The sequence below is a fragment of the Carya illinoinensis genome, chromosome 12, assembly GCF_018687715.1.
Source record: "Carya illinoinensis cultivar Pawnee chromosome 12, C.illinoinensisPawnee_v1, whole genome shotgun sequence".
In the NCBI taxonomy this organism is placed as follows: Eukaryota; Viridiplantae; Streptophyta; class Magnoliopsida; order Fagales; family Juglandaceae; genus Carya; species Carya illinoinensis.
Window position 1 is genome coordinate 18867593 of NC_056763.1, and position 23960 is coordinate 18891552.

General features: G+C 33.6%; 2 protein-coding genes and 3 pseudogenes across 4 annotated transcripts; 1 reads left to right on the plus strand and 4 right to left on the minus strand.

Moving 5' to 3' along the window:
- The first annotated feature begins 311 nt into the window (after nt 1–311).
- LOC122289306 lies at nt 312–4496 on the plus strand (annotated as a pseudogene).
- A 1185-nt stretch (nt 4497–5681) lies between these two features.
- On the minus strand, nt 5682–7711 carry LOC122289741 (BTB/POZ and TAZ domain-containing protein 1-like). Its single transcript, XM_043096986.1, has 2 exons — nt 7220–7711; nt 5682–6354 (listed from the first exon to the last, which is right to left on the minus strand). The coding sequence occupies exons 1-2, from the start codon at nt 7585–7587 to the stop codon at nt 6231–6233; spliced, it is 492 nt and encodes a 163-aa protein (XP_042952920.1). The 5' UTR covers nt 7588–7711; the 3' UTR covers nt 5682–6230.
- A 14-nt stretch (nt 7712–7725) lies between these two features.
- Nucleotides 7726–8463, minus strand: LOC122289740 (30S ribosomal protein S2, chloroplastic). Its single transcript, XM_043096984.1, has one exon. The coding sequence runs from the start codon at nt 8436–8438 to the stop codon at nt 7728–7730; it is 711 nt and encodes a 236-aa protein (XP_042952918.1). The 5' UTR covers nt 8439–8463; the 3' UTR covers nt 7726–7727.
- A 9-nt stretch (nt 8464–8472) lies between these two features.
- LOC122289738 lies at nt 8473–10667 on the minus strand (annotated as a pseudogene). Its single transcript, XR_006236221.1, has one exon. The product of XR_006236221.1 is annotated as a DNA-directed RNA polymerase subunit beta''-like (transcript).
- Nucleotides 8473–12871, minus strand: LOC122289739 (annotated as a pseudogene). Its single transcript, XR_006236222.1, has one exon. The product of XR_006236222.1 is annotated as a DNA-directed RNA polymerase subunit beta''-like (transcript).
- Between the last annotated feature and the right edge of the window lie 11089 nt (nt 12872–23960).

Consider the following 23960-nt stretch of genomic DNA (forward strand, 5'->3'; position numbering starts at 1 on the left):
AGATAGAAACATAAATATGAATATTTGTGAAAAATTATTTTATTATCTCGAAACAAAATTACAGAAATTTAAGGCTCTTCGCCTCATTCTTTAAACGCTGTTATTCTTTAAGAATCTGTATGGCATCCTTATCTAAAGGAGTAGGCAATCAAAAAGAAGATTTAAGCAAATATTTTAAATTCTTATTCTCTTACTTTATTGCTCCTATCTTCATGTTGGACTCCAGAAGAAGTCGCTGAAGGATTGAAATATTCTCGTGGAGTTTGTCAACCCCACAAGTTTTGGATTGTAGTCGCTGAGAAAATGTGACAATGGTTGATAATTATTGGGTACTGAAACTCACAAGCTCGTAGATAGTTTCATTATCTAACTTATTAGTCAGATCATTATTGTATTGCATTATAGTACCTACGGTAGAGCAGAAACAACTCGTGAACGAGGTGTAGAATACCTCATATATTGGTCATGAGAAGATTGCTGAACCATTGCAGAGTAAGAATGTAGAAAAAGATAGCAGAGTAAGAATGCATAATAATTACAGAAAAGTGAAGAAGATGAGATGCGAATGAAGATGAGTTGAATATCTCTTTTATAGAGAAAATTATGACAAAATATCTCTATTATTTCACAGTATCTCTCGTGAAGTATCTCTTTATAAGAGATAAGAGATGTAGCATCATAGCTCTGCGGCGCCTAACAGTTACAGAAGAGCTGAAAAATCCTGCGGTACTTGTCTAGTCTAAAAAGCTGGCCATCGTGTTTGTTGAAAAAGGAAGTTAGCGGCTTAATTTTGATGAATTCTCCACTATCTATTTTATTTACAAGAACTCCAAAAGAGCACAACTCCATAAGAGTAGTGACTTTACTGATCTTGAATCAATATGGTGAATTTATTTACCTAAACATTATCAACTGCAGAGTTGGTACACAATATTGCGATGCATCAATGCAAAGAGCTTTCACTATAAAGTCTTGAAGTATTTTTATATGGACAAAATTAATCTCCTGAGTACTCCAATGGTTACTCGATCATTTAACGAGTAGAAAGATCCATTTCGTCATTGTAAAGACGATGAAGAAATTTTTGATCTTGAAGTACCTTATCTCTAGTTCAATTGAAACCCTGAATATGTGATTATTTTATCAATATGGATCAAGTCCACAATTAGTTGGATATACGGATGCATGTTATCTTTCAGATCCATACAAGAAGATCATTGCAATTCATAAGGAGAAAATGTGAAATTGATGTCAACCAGATACGGTCAAGTAATAATTTGGCAAATTTATTCATTGAATATTACCAACTACAATATTTAAGAAGATTATGCTGAACATTAGAATGCGGAAACTTGAAGACCTATTATCATGCACTTTTCAGGGGAAGTAATGTCTTGAAGATTTGTGATGATTGTACTCTTTTTTCTTCGCTAAGGTTTTATCCCACTGGGTTTTCCTTTACAAGGTTTTAATTAGGAAAATTTAAAACACTTGGCGGTACACATGAATATTGTACTCTTTTTTCTTTGCCATTGTTTTTTTTTTCCCACAGGGTTTTTTTTATTAAGGTTTTAACGAGACATATTCTTTAAATATGGTCATTCAAAGGGAGAATATTATAAACAAACTTATATTGTATGACCACATTTAGCCGTCATTATTGACCAAGTTTTAGCTTTCAATTAAGATTTTTGTACCCCTATATATATGGAGATATTTCTAAGTTCATAAATATAGAAATAACGATTCTCTCTCTTTTTCATGAGTCCACAACAATTTTTTCGTTTTTTCTTTTCATATTTTGAAGCATTTGGGTTTACAGGAGCATATATAATTCCCTAAACTATTAGTTAGTACATAGTAGAGGGGCTGCGTATGGACCCCAGCATCCGGCCCTATCACCCGCTCAACTGTCGGGCAGACAGATCTACCATCAAACCTAAAGATACTTCTTCCAAATTCATACATCAAACCTCCACTACACATATTTAACAAAAATAAAAAATTATAAAAAACACATAGATCAAACTTGAGATATCCACTGGCTAGTGAGTAGATAGAAGATGACATGCTCTAGGGTTGGGGCCCACGATGAAGGAGGATATGAAGAAGATGAGGAGTCTGGAGAAAAAAGGGGGGGGGGGGGGGGGGGGGTTGTGTGTGTGGTGTTTCATAGAGAAGAGAAAAGGAAAGAGATGGGGGAGTTGCTAGGCTTTTTTCTTTCCTTATACAACCTTATGTCATAGAGACAAATGACGGGAGGGGGATAATTTACCATACAAGGAAACGACATCATTTTGAATCTATAACTCTCTAAATCAACGTCATTTCATTATAAATTTTTTAATATATATATCTTTATATATATAAAGAGTCTAGTAAACAGAAATTTGTTGTTTTAACGGAGTTATAGTAATTTTAATTATTTTCTGTTAATTTTCCATTAAATTTGTCTAGCAATCAAATTTCACTTGTTTCATTGATTGTTGTAAAAGAATATTTATAAGAAAGGAAAATAACACTTCCAGCACCAAGCACCTCTTTATATTCATCGCTCTCACTTCGTCTTCCACATGAGAGTTCCTGATGCGCCTCGTCAATGAATTTATGTTATGCGTCAACTAGCATATGCAGTAGAATACAAATACACAACCTCTTTAGAAACTTTGCCAGCCTTTTCATCTCCGCCATTGCCACACCTCTCTCTCTCTCTGAGCTTGCAATCGAAGCTTCAATGGCAAAGAGATACTGAGTCGTCTCTCTTCATGTTCAGAACTCTACCTCTTCTATTTGGAACCGATTGCAAGAACATATCTCCAAACATCCCTTTGACACTGCTCTCTATAGAGTATTTACTCCATTTCACTCGTCCATTTCAATGCAAAGTATGTTTCTTTTTTATTGAATTAATGTATATTGAGTTCAATTTTTGTAGTTTAGTATTCTTAATCTCCGTGTTGAAACCCTTGATTCTCTTCTCTCTCTTAGCGACGATCTAGTGAAGGTAATTTATTAAAGATTTGGATACAATATCGCATAACTTTGTTATTTAGATTTCAATATCTATTTATTTTATTCTTGCAAAATATTCCTTTTTTTTTTTTTAATTTAAGATTCAAATTTTGAATTTTTCTTTTGTTATCAATTTATTACATATTTTTTTGTTCATAGAATCTGTAACTTCTTTAGAGTAATATGTGGCAATTGGGCTGCAAATGTTGATATTGATATGATATTTAGATTTCTATTCATTCTAAACAATGAATTTGGGAGTAAAACTTCGGAATGTGAAGTCGAACAGCTTTGTGGAAGGAGTGAATGACAGAGGAAATACAGACAACGTGTTCTTGGATTGATACTCATCTCTCCTTTATTCAAAGCACCCTCTTGGGACAGAATGGTTGTATAATAAGGTTCTTTTTCTGAACCTTTTTGCTAATCATTTGGGTTGGAGAATCTTATTCTTATACGAAATTTAATATAATTGTAGGTGATGTCAAACATACTCTACTTTTATGGCATATGTGGAATGGTGACTGGGTTATTGCTTAAGAGGTACTTCAGCAAGGTATGCCTCTGCTTAAGTTTCCTCCATTGGTTTTCATGTTTTGAGACTTTGGTGGGTAGATAACCAGATTTTAAATAATGGTGGCAGGAAGTTCATGGCTGTGCTTAAATATTAGAGTCAGATATAGTCCAAACATGTAGAAGAGTCAGTCCTCCAGCTTTTCCAATCTTTCCTTCATTTTTTCGTTTAATAATTTATTTATTAATTGAAAGATGAGTGAGAATTGTGGTCAAAGGCTGAGCACTTTGTCTGACTTCCATGACATTATGTTTCCTTCAACAGTCTTTGAAGGAGAGGCAGAGTTCTAATGTTGGCGATTTTTGGAAGCAATCAATGGGTAAATCCTGTTTTTAGATGGTTTTGCTTTACTTTCCATAGCAAGGGTAAAATCCCTAGAATTTAGTACATAGGGCATGAATGTCTAATTTGAAATCCTTCTATGGTTGAGTGTACTAGAGTGCATCCTCACATATTGTTTTATGGAAGAGGACGGGACCATGCATCCTCAAATATTAATACGTAGACTTTATGTATATTCTCACCCACATAATATATCTTAAATTCTTTATATATCATAACTGTTAGTGTGAGGATTTGCTGTCAACTAGAAAATGTGCTATTGATTATGTGTGCATTGATTGTTTACTGCTTTATAGACGACTGTCTTACATGGGGTTATCTTGCCCTTGTGTAATTGTGTTTTTATAATTGAAGTCCCACATTGAAAAAACGTGATTCACACACATGTGCCTAGAGATATGGAGTAACTCTATTTTTTATGTCTAGCGGGAGACATGACATTACAGAGGGATTGAGAAAACTATAATACCGTTCTCTAATTTTTGTTGGGGATAGCTCTCCATTTCACTCGGAAGCTCTCCACATGACTTCCAATATAGATAGGCGATATAGACTTACAGTGCATTAGTTGAGATATGCAATAGTTCTATCCCATCCTGTTTGATGTTCATATATGGCTAGCGTGAGAATGAGCTTTATTTATTGGGGGTGTGGGGAATATGTAAAAATCTAGTTGCAAGTACAAATATATACTAATATGTGCACTAAGTTATTGTGATTAGTCAAAAAGTAAATTTTATTGAAAATAATGTTAATTTAAATTTTAAATATGAAGGAATCAATATTGGTATGAAGATTAGTACATGACATTACTTATACGTAGCAAAACTCGGGGAATATATACTCTGAAAAATTTTAAGGATTATATTTTCTAACTATTCTGGTTTTAGTCTGTAGTAAATTATAAATGGCATGGAGAAACCAAGATAAAATAACTATTTATCTTGTGATTCTCATCTACTTAATTATCATCTATTTGAGAAAAAAAATGAAAGTGTAATTATTTATCATCTACTTAATTATGATTAACTGTCAAATTTTTTATGTTAGAAATTATATATATATATATTTTTAAAAGTATTACATTATTAATCAAAATTTTTTTCTTAATAAAAATAATATTAATTCATAAAAATAATTATATAATTAAATTAGACAAACCTACTTTACACGTTACTTTCATCTAATATATATATATTTATATATACATGTGTGTGGGCCGGATGGATAGATGAAACCAAGGTGGGGCCTAGGCCCAGCTCGGCACCTGCCCCCGCCTTTGTACGTATGTGGGCACCCGCCCATCTTTCCTCCCCTAGTGGAGGCTAGGTACGGGTACCCGACTCAAGCCTATAAACAATTATATGTTATGGTGTGTTTGCTAATTTCTACATTATAGTTGGCATGGCCAAGCTATCAGATCTGAAATTAATTTTAACTTATCACTCATGTAAAGAAATCAAGCGCTTGCCTTGCACGTGGCCTCTGCCGAAACCATAACTTTACTAGTTATCATCAGGCACATCATACTTCAGATTTTCTCAAACTTTTTGTGAAGATCATATATGTAAAACATAACCATTTACAACATCGTCTCACTCTTGGGTTTTCCTTAGCCATTCACTTTATAAAATAGAGAGATCTGTGACGAACCCAGAACTGTAAGACACAGGCTTAGGATGGACAAGTTCCTTAAAATTTAACTGGTTCGAAATAGTTTGGGATATAAATGATGGACTCAAACAAAGGAAAATTAATGTAACGACTAATTATTTTAGTGTACAAAGCTTGCCTGTGATTTATTATTCGTGCAACACAAATCTCCAATCTCCCAGCTGTAAGGAATTTACATTTTCTGCAGAGATTTCAAACAGGAAAGCACAAACCCCAAATGCATTCTCTTGGGGGAAAATACAGTGTTGAACCAAAATTTGCTAGCCACGACACTACTAAAACGGGTGCACAAAAGGACTCAAAAGCTCCAATCCATTTACAATGAGGAGAATGCTAAATACTACACTCTCATATCACTTCGACATGGCATTATCCCTCAACACCTAATTTTTATATTTAAATTTAAAATAAAAAAAGATCTAAGGGTTAATGGACAATGCCATATCAATACAATGATACGGAAGTAGGATTGTAGTGTAAGATATTACATAACTCCTACGAAAAATTGTATGGTAAATACTTGATGATTCAATGTTACTACTTACCAGTAAATCTTGTTCTACTGAAATGATCAATTATATAATCTGAAACTTCTAACACCCCATAATTCTGGGTTTCTTGAAGCTCCTCACTTTTCCAATGGGGCAGAGATAAGAGATAATATGATTTTGGCCCTCGAAACTTTCCGGGTCAGCAACTTCCACCTTGCATCAGCCTCCTTTTTCTCCTGCTGCATTCTCAACTTAAACTGCCTGTCTCATTCCCAGAACATCAACATCAATGACAATCAATGATGAAAATAATGCCGCAATCCATGTGATTGCCATTGCAGATAAAAAAAAAGCACCATGTTAACGACAATCAATGGGACATAGTTCACCAGAAAGAGACTAGTAGGTGGACTTCTGAGACCCAAAATCGTGTATTTATTAAAGCATAGGTACAATGCATTCCAAGTATGATGAGACTCTTTAAATGGTACAGGTCTGACTCTACAAACCCACTAAAGCTACCTCTATTTCATAAAATGGAGTTGTACCTACTAATGACGGTTATATACCATATTGAAAAAATTTGAGGTCCCAAGCAGAAAAAGAGAATAAGCCTAGTATATCCAAACCAAATGGTGCCAAACTTGTGTCGACAATGAACTGTCTGTGGTCTATTGTAATATTCTGATTATGTTGTCCCTTTTTTTTCCTGCAAGGCCCATACGGGGGACCCCAGTTTTGATCAAAGGCTAGTAAAACCTAATAACATTTATAGGAGCAGTATTGTTTGGCCACAAAGAATTTTCATTTCAAACATAAAATTATTATCTTATCATTACAACTTTTTCAAATCTCCATACAAAATATAATAAATAATTTAAATTTTTTTCTATTTTTTCAAATCTTAAAATAATAATAATATTAAAATATAATATTTTAATATTTAATCTTAAAATTCAAAATTTTCATATGAAAAATCTCAGGCCAAGCAGAAAGTTTCATTAGAAATTTTAAGATCTCTAGACAGACGGATCAAGATTCTTTCAAATTTTATATTTCAAGCTTTTTAATATTATTATACAGTAAAATGAATTATTAGCATTATGTACAGCAAAGGATTAATTACCTACAAAGAGGAACTCTGCAAGAATCAGGCCGGTCACAGATTGATGAGTGCAATCTTAGAAGCTGCCACAACCGCTTGCATCTTAAGCAACTGTCATTTACCCTCTTCTTACACGTGGCAAAATGATGAATCAAGAGCTGGAGACCTTTACATGTGGAGAACTTGCTGCAGGGCCCCTTAATCTTAGTTGGCTCCATGTCATACGGCCCAACAAGCGTGCACCCTCTTGTGCATATGTGTTCTAAACACTCCATTGCCTCACTGAGTTTTAAATACGTTGTCTGATCCTCTTCCTGCCTTCTTCTTCTCTTCTTCCTTTTAAGCCTCATTTGTACGCAAATGCTCAAAAATTCCGGACGCCTTTCCATCACTGCATGCAGATCACCATCTTCATGAAGTGCTACCACATCACCTCCTAGATCATAATATGTCAGGACAAGATCAGCATCAGGAGGTAATTTTAAGCGACTGAGGATCTTTGTCCTTAACCCCCAATATACAATATTAATCACGTATTTCGTATATAGCTAGAAGGACCCTCACAAATTGCAAATACTAATTTGTTAAGAATTAATCGGATTGAAGCTATAGCGTCATCATTTGCTGGAATCGAAATATCTGCGAGATCGGGGTCACAATTTGTATCGATTAAACAAATCGTTGGAATTCCTAAAATGATACATTCTCGAAGAGTCGTATATTCTTCTTGCTGATCAACGATTATTACAATATCGGGTAATCCCATCATATATTTAATCCCGCCCAGATATGTTTGCAAGTGAGATAATTGTCTCTTCAACATAGCCGAATCTCGTTTCGGAAGACGGTTGAGTCTCTCTATCTTTTGTTCCGTTCTCAAGTCCCTGAACTTATGAAGTATCGTTTCTGTAGTATACCAATTTGTCAACATACCACCGATCCATTTATTATTAACATAATGACAACGAGCCCTTATTGCAGCCCGTGCTATTGAATCAGCTGCTTTATTTTTGTTACCAACAATTAAGAATTGTTTTCCCCTACTTCCTGCATCAAAAACTAAATTACAAGCTTCTGATAAAAAACGAGCTGTTCTAATAAGATTTATAATATGAATACCTTTACGCTTTGAAGAGATATAAGGTGCCATTCTAGGATTCCATTTACTAGTACCATGACCAAAATGAACTCCTGCTTCCATCATCTCTTCCAAATTGATGTTCCAATATCTTCTTGTCATTTCTCTCCCCACACTTCCTCTCTTTTTTTAAAAAAAAAAAAAAAAAAAGAGACGAGGTACCCTGAAATAGAAATAAATAATTGTTCCGATGGAACTTTCTTTTCTACCCCTAATAGATATTAGCCATTGATACATGATTCAAGCCATTAATTTATTTCTATTCTATTTGTTATTATCTTTATTACTATTACCAAATAAAAAAAATGACCGCAAATAGTTAAGAATCTGCTCTTAGGAATCATTAAATCCTCGCAATGATTGTTTAGGTGTATCGTATAAATTCTTTGAAATGAAAAAATCAAATAATTCTTAGTGGTAGAACAACATATCTCTCATTTTCACCTCGAATAAATCATTCTTTTTTGTTTCCAAAGGAATGTTGTTAGGTTGCCTTGAACGTTGCACTAATCCTTTGAATCCAGTACCAACGGGTACCATCCCCCCGAGAACAACGTTCTCTTTCAAACCTTTCAACCAATCGATGCGACCCTGGAGAGCGGCTTTTGCTAAAACTCTAGCAGTTTCTTGAAAACTCGCTTCGGATATGAAACTTTGAGTATTTAGAGATGCTTTCGTTATTCCCAATAAGATGGCTCGGTAACAGATCGCTTCTTCCAAAGCACGCCCTGTTCGTTCCGCCCGCAACCATTCAATTAGTTCTCCGGGTGAAAAAACATTAGACATTCTATCTTTTGAAACCAACCCTTTTGATGTTATTTGACGCACAATAATCTCTATATGCCGATTATGAATCTGCACCCCCTGAGATCGATAAACTTTTTGGATCTTATTAACCAAAGAGATATGACTTTGTACTATAGTTAGCTCAACACCAATCAAGAATTCCCAAGGAATTCCAAGAATTTTTGCTATGCGCTCGTTCCAACCCTCAATCCTCTTTTCTAGATTCATCGATATTGAATCAATCGAACGAACTTCTAACACTTGTTCCACTTTTGGAAGACCTTGCGTTATATCTCCAGATCTCGACTTTTCATACATAAATGTAACTAACGTATCTCCTTCGTAAAGGATTTCTCCATAATGACCATGAACAGTTGCTCCCAGAGTGGCCAAATAAGGTTTAGCTGATCTTATTACTACAAAGTCAATTTGAACAATCAGAACTTGACCCGATTTTAGGTGCGGTCCGTTTTTCGCTATACATACATTTTCACAAATAAACTGCCCAAGGCTAATTATTGTAGATGGTTCTTCACAATAATTATGATGGAGAAAATGATGATGGAGAAAATGCCAATTCAAATTGAATGGATTCAAAATGGTGTTACTGCATGGATCGGGATTATAAATTCTACCATTTTCATCTATTAAATAATATTTAAGTACTTGAAAAGTCTGTTTTAAATTGTCAAGTTGTAAATATTTAGTTACCGAGATCTGATTATAAGTTATTAAATGGTAAAATGAATCAAAATTCTTACTTTTAGAGGCTCTTCTTAATCCTAAAGGCCCCAACGAATTCCTAATTGGAATTAGAGTATCTCTTTTCATTGATTCTTTTTTTATTCCATTGTAATATTTTGCATCGTTGAATGGACCCATTTGAAAACAATTAGATAATGACAAAATTATCAAAGATTGAGAGTCCTTATTCCTATTCAACAACGTACGAATAGTTACTTGATTTTGACTAAGTGATTGTTGAATCCTTGCCTTGGAATAAATAGAATAAAATGGATTGATATTGTTGGGATCTGACCTCTCATCAAAGATCAATCCTGAACCTGACGGATCTTTCCTTTTTCTGATATACGAAATATAGGATTTTACTAAATCGATTCGCAGGAAATCTCGAATTAGACCATTTGTATTTACTTCAACAAAAGAAGCGTGAGCTTCTTCGACAGAAGAACTTTTTTTGTCTTGGTCCCAATTCAACAATAAACAAGTCCGAACTAATTGAATATTTGTGCCATAAATTCCCCGAATGGGTTTGCCATTTCCATAAAGGATATAATTGACAACTCTAAGTTCCAGATTATCCCTTTCATGCAAAAGATGCTGGGAGAAAAGTGTTACGAAATTTATACCGTCTGCTATTTCATATATGATTACAGGTCGAGCCAAAACAAAATACTTTTTCTTGTTAGGTGTGATCCATTGGACATAGATCCAATCTTGCAACTTTTTTTTTGATTCCTTAGCATTTTTTTTTGCCGTTCTAAGCGGTATAAAGATACCACTGTGTCGGGATATCTTATCCATATTTCCAGGAAAATGGATATCTCCAGAAAAGATTTTAAGTTCAATCCTTTTTTTTTTCTCTCCACTCGGACCAATCCGCCCGCTCGGCTTCTTATATTTAAAGTGATTCGTGTATCTACTCCAATGAGACTATTGTTCTGTACCATTATGGAAGAAGATTCGGGCAAAATATGTACTTCCTCGGGAATGAAAAAAAATCGATCTATTTTCATTTGGTATTTTGGCTCAAATTCTTTGACTTCTCGATACTCAATCAAATCCTCTTTTTTGAGGATTGAGTGCACTCCTATAGTCCCATATTTAGTAATTCCTGAATTTTTTCTTCTGTATTGAGGATCATCAAAATAAGCAAGAATACTATTTTTGCGAAAAATACCGTTTACGGGTATTTCAATCGAAATACCAGCAGGAGGCATTAGCTCTTTTTCTCGTTCTTGAATCGATTGGAATGGGATGATGAATCTATTTCTTCATCTCTTTGCCAATAAATCATAATTTTCGTAGAGAATAGCAGGATATATGAGATTAAAATGACCCGTACATATGATTCGATTAAGTTCTGAATAATCAGGAATCCCGCTTTCTTTTTTTCTTTTTTCCAAAAAGATCTGAACTAAAGAATTTTTGTCTTACTTGATCATTGTCTCCTGAAAGACTAGAAATAGATCTTTTTTCAACAGAAAGAGAATTAACGTTAATTTTATCTTGATCCTTTTGAAGCGAAAAAGGGACTACACTAGAGCGGCGCGAACCTCCTGATAATATCCATAAATGACTTGTTTTTGGTAAGAGATGCACATTACTGTATGTAAATTCCGGTGCATGGTATACATCGGTACTCCAGTGCATTTCTCCCTCTGAGTCAGAATAAATATGTTTTCGAACCCTTTCTTTAAAATTAAAAGTATATGTTCCCGCGCGAATCTCAGCAATAACTTGTTCTGATTGTACATATTGATCATTTTGGACTAAAAGAAAACTCTTTGGTGGAATAGTCACGTTGTGTATAATATCTTCACTCTCAATAGTTACATACAAGTCTATCTAACATAGAAAAGCGGGATGCCCATGACGTGTACGTGTAGGATGAACCAAATCCTCATTGAATCTTATTTTTCCATTAGAAGGGGCTCTTATATGTTCTGCAGTACCTCCTGTGAATACTCCGCCGGTATGAAAAGTTCTTAATGTTAGTTGAGTGCCCGGTTCTCCAATAGATTGACCCGCAATAATACCTACAGCTTCTCCCAATTCGACCAGGTCGCCATGAGTAGGACTTCGGCCATAACATAATCGGCAGATCCAAGATGTACTCCTACAAGTAAAGGGGGTTCGAATAGATATTGTTTGTGTTTGAAAGGTGATGAATCGATTGACAAGTCCAATCCCAATATCTTGATTTCTAACGGCAATGCATCGTGGGCCCATATATATATATCATCTGCTAATACACGACCAATTAATGTTTGGATAAAAATTCTTTCCGGCATCATCCCATTTCGAGGACTCACAGAAATACCTCGGATGGTACCACAATCTGTTCTATGTACAACAATGTGTTGAACTACTTCAACAAGTCTGCGTGTAAGATATCCAACATCTGATGTTCGTACAGCAGTATCTACAACTCCTTTGCGGGCTCCGTAGCAAGAAATGATATATTCTGTTAAAGACAGTCCTTCACGTAAATTGCTTTGAATGGGTAAATCAATCATTTATCCTTGTGGATCCGACATTAATCCTCTCATACCTACTAATTGATGTACTTGAGATGCATTTCCTCTAGCTCCCGAAAAAGACATTATATGTACTGGATTAAAAGGGTCAGTCATCCTAAAATTAGGATTCATTTCTTGTCGCAAATATTCACTTGTAGCATACCATATCTCAATGGATTGTCGTAATTTTTCTACTGCGTGTACATTTCCATAATGATGGTGTTTTTCCAAAACCAAACTTTGTTGTTCTGCATCTTGGACTAACCATCCCTTAGAAGGTATTGTTAAAAGATCATCAATTCCTAATGAAATGGATGTAGCAGTGGCTTGTTGGAACCCCAGAGTCTTTACTTGATCCAGGATATGTGATGTATATGCCATTCCGAAGTGATCTATTAATCTGCTAATAAGTCGTTTAACGGCAGTTCCATCTATGACTTTATTGTGAAAGACCAGATTGGCCCGTTCTGCCATAAGTACCTCCATATTCTGCTGAGTGGGGTTCAACAATGGGTTTAAGTCAATGATTGGAAAACTTCCTTTTCTCGATTTCGATTCGCGTAGAAATTCAGGAACTATGGTCCTAATTGAACCAGAGAGACCCTAATTCACATCGGTATCATAGAATTACTTAGCTTAAATACTATAATATTAGGTACCATATGAGCAGGTCCGGCAAGACTCTTGTATAGTTTCTTCAAAAATAAATACACAACTGGTCACCATATATACAAAAATAAATATATGGTGACCAGTTGTGTACTTGTGGCTGTACAGGTTAGATCTGAATAATCTATGATTCTAGGGCCATCCAACGGCAATAGTGACACCATTTTTTTGTTCCGGGTAACTACCGGTTATAGGGAATTCGACGTGGGTTGATTAGGGTATCTTTCGCCCAAGTAATCCTAAGTACCGTGGCATGATGCAAGTGTTACACAATATCTTTAAAAAAGAATAAATTTTTTTTATATGAATTTTATAATTTTTAATCTTTCTTAAAATGATTATCGACACTTAAGCATTATAAATATCATTTTTTATTTTAAAATGAAATTAAAGATCTCACAAAAATAGATCTTAATTTAATATAGTACCATATATTTAATTTATAATAAAAAATTATTTATAATTAAAATATTAATTTTAAAAATTTATTTTTATGAAATTTATTTATGGACGAACAGTTTATATTTTTCAAAAAATCTTTTCTAACTTGAGATAATTAAGTAAACTCAAAAGATTTAAATTAAAAAAAGTATTTTTATAAGATGATATAACCAAGTAATTGTGAAAAACTTATAGATATATATTTTTAAAAATTAAATAAATTATTATAAAATAATATTGGGTAGTTTAATCATTTCCCTTATCAATTCAAAATGGTATGTCATCTTTGCAAATCATGATGAATTTCTTTACGTGATTTTTCCCATTTCCTTTTTATTACTTCTCTCTCGCTGCTTGGACGGCCTTGTAATCTTTTTAAATGAATAATACCACATACGATTATAGAGTATATAGGTATCGTATAGTTATTTTTAAAAAGAGTGGGATTCATTATTAAAAAATTAATTTTTTTTACATTGGTCTCATTTTTATTATTTTTTAAAAAATAATTGTGCGATACTTATACATTTATAACTGTAAGTATCATTTCACTTTATAACATAGCAGTAGGAATTTGATAATATTGAAATCAACAAAAGTTTGATGATGAAGAACAGTGGAAGTATCAAAGCATGTTATTATGTATCTTCATCAGTAGGGAAAGGAAACCTTAAAACTAAAGTTTCTGCTCCAACTTTATATTATTATTAATATTATTAATAATATTATTTGCTTAGTGAAAAGGTTAGGATGAGGCTACGTGACTTGTCTATCTAGGCGTTACCATAATAGTATCATATCTGCGAAGAATCGGATATGAGAGGTGTCTAGATGGTGGAAAGCTGCAGCACTCGCTTAATTTGGGTTTAAGTTATAACTTAGACCTAAGTTCTATTACGAAACTCAATAAATCTATATGTTACCAAGACTAATAATCTAAAGTGAATCCGTATTTGAATTCAAACAAAAAAATAAAAAAACCTAATATATGCCAAATTAGTTAAGAATAAATTAAAAATCATTAAGTCAACAACCTTGATAGTAAAAAGACTAATTATAAAGGATTGCACTAGCCCCACTATTAAGTTAATGAGAAATGATATTTGCAATCGTGAAAAGTGCAAGTACTGTATTATTTTTTTGAAAAAAAGTGAGTAAATATAATATACACGTAAAAAAATTAATTTTTTAATACTAGACTCTACTCTTTTTTTAAAATGATTGTATGATACTTGTGCACTCCATGATTATATTTAACATTATCTAGGCTAATTGTAACACTCCGCCTAAAAAACTCCTAAGGCCTTGACCTTAGTAACCTTAATCCTAATTAATTAGGAGTTGGGCTATTGGAAATAAGAACATTTTTTAATTTTTGAGTTGGCAATAGGAGAGTATATTTTGGGTTTAGTTAGAATTATTAAGCTTCTAGTGTAATATTGATTTTGAGGAAAATGAAATTTTTGGAGCTTGATTAGTTTTGTAATTTTATTTTGAGATTTTAGTACTTTATTAATTTTGAGGTGACATGCCAAGAGGCCAATGGAAGAATGACACATAGCATATTGGAGAGTTGCCATATTAATGGGCTAATTAATTTGGATTAAATTGATAGACTTGGAGAAGGCCCAAATAGTGATTTACTAAGGGTCCAAACTTTTTGGGTAGGCTTAGAAGAGACACTAAGAATTTAGGCCATACTTGACAGAAATAAGACTTTAGGGTCCTTATGTACTAAGGATGTGATGGGCTAAGAGTAAGATGTTAAAAAGCTTTAGGCTTAATGTGGAAAATATAAAGTTTTAAGCCTTTCTTGGAGGACGCAAGAAAATAGGTCTAATGTAAAGTACATAAGGCCATTGGGCCTAACTTAATAGGAGTGAAGGCCTTAGGCTCAATTTGGAAGACATAAAATTTTAGGCCTCACTTATTGGACCCAAGACTATAGATCTAACTTATTAGACTCAAGATATTAGGTCCAACTTAGTAAGCATAAGATCGTTAGGCCTAATTTAATAAGATTAAAAACTTTGACCCAATTGAGGAAAGATCCAAAGATTAGGACCTAACCTAGTAGGCCTATGAGTCCATAGCTAGGCCCCACAAACCTGGACATAAGGTCTATATAATAATCCACTCCAAAGCCCACAACCAAGGCTTGCACAGATGGCCCAACAAAAGCCCAACCTATGAAGCTCAAAGTTTTGTCTTTTATTTCAATATTCCAATTGAAACAGACATGCACCATACTATTGGTTTCCATCAAGCCCAAGAAGTGCCACATGTCCTTAAGGTTCCCACTTGACCATAATTAAGCTTCTAACTTGAGTTAAAACTATTAATCAACTTATACATAATTATTAACTTCTAAACCATGTTTTAAGCTTAATTTTTCTTCAAATCATTTTCCACATTTTTCTTTATCTGAAATTTATTGATTCTATTATTGATTTTGCATTATTCTTAGACTAAATTAGAAGTTTAATTTTTACCCAATACATATCCATAGAAACAAAGCCATGTCAATGCCCAAGTTAGCACCAATCGGCACTTAGGTGCACATTCATGTGCATTGCACCAAATTACTCCATAGCCCACGTCATTTACACCATTTTTTCAAAGATAATTTCATCATTTACACATCACCTTAACCCTTCTAGTTCAGTTTTAACATTGGACAAATTGGCTCCCAACTCCAAGAAACCTAACCAATTCCATTATAAGCCTAATTGAAACCAAATTGAATGGCTTTGGGCTTCAATTGAATTTTTTGCACCCATTTTGGTCACTACCCCATGCCACCTCGCTTGTTATTTTTTCTTTGGAAGTGCTTCAAAGCACTCAAGTGCTAACTTACCCAATTATCTCTCCAAGGTAGCTCAACCGATTGGCTCAAAGCGAGACACTCACTTGATATCACTTGGTTAAACTATCACCCACTTCGCCCCTTTCTTTTTTTGCCCAAGCATGATCAATTGACAACCACTTATGCGTCTCTTCCTCACCTGAAAAAGCCTTCAAATGATGGTCATAATTCTCCCAAATTGGACCAAGAGGATGAGACAAAAGAGGATAAAAAAATTTGGACAACTTTGAAGGAAACCCAAAACCATATGCTATGGCTTGCTTGTCTTGTGAATTTTTGTTTAAAAAATCTGAATCATGCAGCCCCTACACCTATGCACATCTTCTAGCTCTCTTCCTAATGAAATTATGACACTTTAGACTACTATTGAACTGAAGCAAGTGATGTCACCCTTGGCATTTTGCACTCAAAGCACTTCACCTCCCACCTCCACCACTCACATTCACTTCCTTGGAGCCAAAACTAACGTCCCCCTCCCCTCTTGAAGCCTATAAATATCTCTCTCACTTCCTCATTTCTCCACACCTCACTTCCAAGCCTTCTCTCGAGTCTTGAGAGCATTTCTCGTCCTTAGTGAGCAATAGAGTGAAATCGAGTAAAGTTATTTTGGGAGCTTTAAGAGCCACGATTTCTGTAAGTAATCTTGCTCTGTCTTTTGTTAAGTGTTAGAATGAAATACTATGCTTTAATTTATGGCATGAGAATGAGGTTTAATTGATTTTAATGAAGGATTAGCATGCTATTGTCAAACTGTGTCAAATTTGATGTTTTGGTGAAATAAATTAATTTGGGTCAAGTTTTTAGCTATGGCATGACTTGATATGATTTTATATGATTCACTAGTATCTTGGAATGAATTTTGAAGGTTTAATCTCGATATTGGAAGCATGCCATAATATGATTTAATTTTATCTTTTGTCGATCATCTAGCATGCATCGGTTTTGATTAGTTTATGCTTAACTTATGGAGTTTGCATGATTTAACTAAGTTTTGAAATATTTTTGGGTGAGGAAAGCTAGAAACATCATGCATATGCTTAATGGATGGTTTAATTAGAATTAAGACCTTGAAGCCATGTTTAATTGTTGGGATGAACTTGTATGACCTAATGCCTAAGTTTTAATTATCTCTAAAGTTATAATTACTATTATCACTTGATGAATTTGAGTACACATGCATCATAGAAGCTATAGGCTTGAAATCACAAATAAACCCACATTGATGCATGCCATAGGTTGATGAGTTTTGGCATAGTTGTGATTTGATTTTTGAAATTCTAAGGTCATATATGGATTTAGAACATAGAAAATATGGGGTTTGTGAAGTTTGGTGAATTTTGAGGCAAAAAATATAAATAGTGAAAATTTAGGGCTTTAGTGAAATTTTGCTAAGTATAGGGGCAGTTTTGTAAATACTGAATTTTTGAACCCTTTGACTTTGAACATCTTCTTTAGAATTTCATATCCTAACTTAACATAACTTTGATTATAGACACTTCAATTATCTAAACTTGAAAAATTTGTAAGTTAACTTCTAACTTATTCTTAAATAATTTATTTATTATTCTTGTGTAAACGCCACATTCATATTATAAATACCATTTTAGCATGAAATGTTATATGATACATTGAGTATTTTATTACTTGCTTACCTGACATGTGAAATTTTCACCAATTTTAATATATTGCATATAAAGGTCATTTTCACATGAAAACTTGCTATATATGCACATGTCATGAAATATATTTTTTACGCATAGCATGAAAATGAATTTTGTCACGACCTCAAATGCTAGGATGGGGAATAATCTTAATGAAACTCCTTCGTCTACTTTGGAGTGAGTAAAAATGGAGTGGTTAGAGATGTGCAAATTTTCGAAGGTTCCAATTTCGACCAATACCCGCTTCGATTCCGACTCTGATGGAATCGGAGTGTTCGGAAGTTGGAGTCAGAATCGGAGTAATTCCGATTCTGTAAGTGGAGTTGGAGTTAGAATTAGAGACTAGTGGGCTTTTGACTTTCAACTCCGACTTCTGATTATTTAAAAAAAAAATCCAGATGCATCTGTGATGATTTCAACAGACAAACTAAAACGACGCTGTTCCATTTAAATAGGAATGACGTCGTTTTGCACACCGGTTTAATAGCTTTGGTCCTTTGCTTTCTTTCTTCTTTCTTCCTAATTCCTTCTTCATTTCTTTCTTGGTCTCATGATTCTCCTCTCTCAAAAGTCAGACTTCACTCTTCACAGTTCATGCCACGTGATGCCACTACCAAGCACAAGTCCGCCATTAACAAAGACTCAATCACTCAAACGCCATAGATTTCTTCATGCCGCTGTTGCCATAGTGCCTTCGTCCTGCCCTTTTTGTAAATTGGTAATTTTAATTTTTTAGGGTTTTATATTTTGGAATTTTAGTTACTCTGAATTCATTTTATTAATTTTTATTCATGTTGGTTATTGATTTTAGAATTTGGATTGTGTAGGTTAGATAATTGTATGTACTTCTATATTGAGGAAATGGTTGTGATGAATTTTGTTAAAGTTCTTGATTTTGGATAGTAAACATAACGTGTTTGTGGAAATGTCACTGAGAAAAAATATAAGAAAACTTCATAAAAAGTACATTGTCCAAGACTCCAAACTACACGTTTAACTGTTTAAGCAAAAACAACTACAATATAATCTCAAACTGTGGTTTACTACCACTTTCGAGCTAACAAAAAATGCATGTGTGAAATGCAAGTCTACTCTATCTTCACCAGACAAGAATGCTTGTGACATTAAATCAGTAACAAGAATGCTTGTTGTGACGCCCCCAAATTCCGTTTGGGATCGGATGGACATTTGAAGCATCGAGACATGCAACACAAGGTTACCTGCCCCCGTTCATGACATATAAGATGCAATGTTCCTAACATGCATATAACAATATGCAATATTCGCAGCGGATAAATTTTTTCTTTAGCAATACTATGCACCAAATTGAAAATATTCCAAATACTTAAAACATACTTCATACATAAAAACCCATTGAACAACTAAGATCACAACACTAGTCCAAAATGGTTATGATCCAAAAAGTACTAGAGATGCAACTCAATCGTACAAGTAGTAATTTACGTTAATTACTATATTAACATTGATGTCGCACCGTCGCTTAGTCAACTGTGTCTAGTTAATCAACTCATGATTCTCCTTCAGGTCCTGTAACAAGATCTACCATTCGGGGGGAACGGTAGTTGGGACTACCAAAGTGAGATTTGATTACAAATCTCAGTAAGTTAACAAAAAAAGCTTCCACACAAGCTAATGATGCATGGATGACAGTAAAATCATAAATGCATAATTAAATTCATAAGTAATTAAAACATAACTTGGCGTACAACATAGCATAATTGACATAACTTAAATTGAAATATGAACTGAACTTGACTTGACATGAACTTGATCTGAAACTTGACTTAGCATGAACTTGCTCTGAAACTTGAATTAACATGAACATGATATGAAACTTAACTTATCATGAACTTTTTTGAAACTTGACTTAACATGAACGTGATATGAAACTTGACTTATCATGAACTTGTTCTGAAACTTGACTTAACATGAAAAATACATACTCCACAGTTGTTGTGGCCCCATGTATTCTACACAGACTTGACTTAACATGAAAAATACATACTCCACAGTTGTTGTGGCCCCATGTATTCTACGTGTCACAATTATTGTGTCTCACGTAGTGTATGCATCACAATTGCTGTGACCCCATACATAAGTAATCAAGATGAAATGTGACTGGAATAGGAAAGGACTGAAGCCCTGACGTAACATAACGTGACTTGAACATAACTTGAAATACATGATCAACTTGAGATAGAAATATTTCGTAACATGGCATAACATATAATAGATAACATATTTAACATGACATACTTGCAACAGTGAATATTACATGACTTGACATACATGTAATAGATGGCATACTTAGCATGACGTACTTGTAATGTACAGCAATACATGACAGAATATATTATGTAACAGATAAAAACTGATGACTAAATAAATTCTGTATAACAGACAATTACGTGATAATTTGGCATGACATGACATATATGATAACACACATACATACACTGTAGTTCCTTTACTTATCACACATACACAGTAGACTGCTAGTAAGTTAAAAGCTAACTTACCTCGATCTCCGCGTTTCTTATAAAATCTCAAACGCGATCACGAGGAACTGTAATTAGTGATTCTAAAAGTTAGCACTAAATCACTAATAACTTGAAATATGAAAAATAGTAACTTCAAGAGTAAAATTTCCATTTTACTCTCTACATGTAGAAAAATGATCGTTTTACCCATAACTTAAGAATTTTGCATACTAACTCCAAAAGTCACCAAAATTTACATGCCTCATGTAAATTTTATCCTCAACTCAAATATCAATTTAGAAAAATTTAAAACTAATCACAACTATTAAAACTCCATAGGGCCGAAATTCTCATATGCTATTTCCATTGATTTTTGTTTCCAACTTGTTTTGATCAACCTTTTGATCTATGACTTATAAATATGTGATCTTCAAACCAAACCATCACATGGTTTAAAAAGATGTCCTAAAATATATATAAGCTTCTAATTCAAGATCACATGGTTAAAATTAACCAAAACATAAATTTAGCCAAGAACATCCACACTTTGGCTTATTTAAATATCTCTTTGCATAAAATTTCATATCTTTGAAACTAACATCAAATATCTTCAAAATAATAATATAACATGTATATAAGATGCTTAGGATCCTCCAATAAAATTATCAAAGTCATTGGAATAGGTTTAGACCACCAAAGAGTTAAACTTTCTCAAAACAGAAACTGTTTTTCCTCTTCCAGTTTCTAAGTTTCTAAATCTAAGAAAATATTTCATCAAAACCTTTAATCATGCAAAAACCCTCAACCAATAATCATATACACATGTTAACAATACTCTATAAAAATTTTGAACCCATATCTATCCATTAGCTTGGTCAAAAACTCCAAACTATAACATATTCTCCAGTTTATCTCCCAGAATGACCTTTCTATAGTTTACATAATATTTGACTGACCAAATGATTTTCAAATGGGACAAATAAGATATCCACGTAAATTAGACTAAAAAAGGAACAACTTATATGAAGGAGACTTTATGATAAAACACTTATAAGAGCTTCGAATGGGCGTGCAAAAGAACTCCTAAAAGCTGTCCTAGAGAGTGTGTTTGATATTCTTTTAATGGAAAATGTAAATGAAGATAATTTCGTGGGGAGGGGTGGCTGGAGATATTTATGGATGAGATATGGAAGAGATGAGGTTGGAGTGAGAGTTAAGTGTAGGACTCTCTTACCCGAACTGAGAGTTAAGTGTAGGACTCTCTTACTCAGAGTGAGAGTGGAGTGTAGGACTCTCTTACTTAATAATATCTATAAAAATCAACTCAAGATATTTTTACCCAATAATATCCACGAAATTAGCTTAAAATATTTTTATCCAATAATATACACAAAATTAGTTTAAGATATTTTTATCCAATAATATCTTCAGTTTTGAACATACGTTTCGCACGAAATTATGAAAAAGTGTTATTGCGTCATAAGACCTTAAATAACCGTCCGAGTCTAATGGCACAAACCATAATACATTTTGACACTTCTAACTATCTCCAATAATCAAAAACACACTTTGGATACCATAGTAAATAATAACACTAACTATGTAGTTAGACTAAAACCTATACGATTAATAGATTCGTGAAAACTTATAGGGTGTTCACGAGGTTCCTAAAGCTAATAGAAATTTCACAATTAAATTTCTAGCGGGCTGTTACACTTGTGCTTGCTTGAATGCCATTTGGTTATATTACTATAGATTGTAATTAAATATCTTTTCTTCTTTTTTATCCCTAATCTTATTTTATTTTTTTATATGCAAGATTTCATTAAGTTAAAAATATATATAAAAAAGGAAGGAACAGGGGATTAATATCCCTTTATAGCAAATACAATACATAAAAAAAGTAAAAAACCCAATTAAAAAATAGAAAAAATAGAAAAGGATAATGTTACCAACTACCAACAATATAAACTACAGGATTTGTATATGAACACTCCATGGGTCATGAAAAGTTCATATCAAATTCGTAGATGCACTTTTCTACTCTCTGTCATGCCAATGTCACATGACTCATTTATGTGCAATATGCTTTAACCTTCTCTATATGTATGTGTAGTTTTCAAGTAACAATTTTTAAGTAATCAAGCATATATCAAGAGACTAACTTCTCTACTATATCATGCCCAAGCATGCAAATTCAAGATTTCACTTTGAAATGATGTCACATAAATTACAAAAACAACGAACTTAAGAAAAGAATGAAAAAATTATTACATTTGCTGAACACTTATCTATTAATTTTCGTATCTGTCCTTGAGATCCTGTGATGAGATATATCCAAAAGCTACCTTCTAAGCCTCAATTACTCCATAAACTCCAGTACACAAACATGATAATAAAAAACCTAACACAAAAGATTCAAATTTAATAAATTAAAAATCTCCATACGTGCATGCTTTGCTTATACAAAATAACTAATGGAAACATCACAATTTCCCATTCAAAGATTTCACAGTTCAAATAAGTTTGCTTATAATCTTCATATAATAATAAGTGTTAGACACAAGGCTTGTATTTAGTTCTAATCTTTTTTCCACATTTTATTTTTTAGTTTTTATCTTTTCCCATTTTCCCCCATTTCTGTATAAAACTTACCCTTTTGAATTTTTGATGGAGGCACATTTTTGAGAATTGAGTATTGATGTTTATATATATGTATCATATTCCATATATGGATGCTACACCAAGTGGGACTCCATAATTGGATCAGGATGCCACAATTCCGTTCTAAACACGGAGATTTAGATCCACTTCCAGAGCACAAACTTCTAGTGCAAGTAATTGATTCTCACTTGTGGTAAACGTAAAAGATGAGGATACATTTAATGAGGAGAAGAAGATGGTTATTGGGGATGAGCCGAATGTACTACCTCCATCTATGAGGCCACCACAACCACGATCAAATAAAAAAAGGTAGTGGATGTGGGAATATTTCACCAAAGTTGACGGTAATCCCGAGGAACTGCAGGCGAGATGCAACCATTGTGGTTCACATGTTGGATGTCATTCAAAGAAGAAAGGCACTGCTTGTTTGATATCACATCTTAATGGTTGCCATAGGTATACAATAGCGAATGGATTGGAGGCCAAAGATCAGACCAAGCTTAGTTACGAAACTTCTATGGCGACTGATGGTATACAACTTAAGAAAATGGTCATCCCTCAATACAGTGATAAGATGTTGAAGGGTGCGCTTGTAGATATGATAATTGAAGATGAGATGCTTTTTACTACAGTTGATAAAAGAGGGTTCCAAAAGTTTGTCAAACTGCTTGAGCCACGATTTTCATTGTCATCACGGTATACAGTGATGCAAGATTGTATGAAAATCCATTTAAAAGACAAGTCTGAGATGAGAAAGATGTTTGTGACCACTG

Bases quoted from the DNA above. Each gene is read 5' to 3' on its own strand.
- LOC122289741 (XM_043096986.1), bottom strand. From the start codon at position 7,587: ATGGAAAGGCGTCCGGAATTTTTGAGCATTTGCGTACAAATGAGGCTT. The intron at 6,355-7,219 runs GTAATTAATCCT...GGAATGAGACAG, and splicing joins TGCAGAGTTCCTCTTTGTAG to GCAGTTTAAGTTGAGAATGC.
- LOC122289740 (XM_043096984.1), bottom strand. From the start codon at position 8,438: ATGACAAGAAGATATTGGAACATCAATTTGGAAGAGATGATGGAAGCA.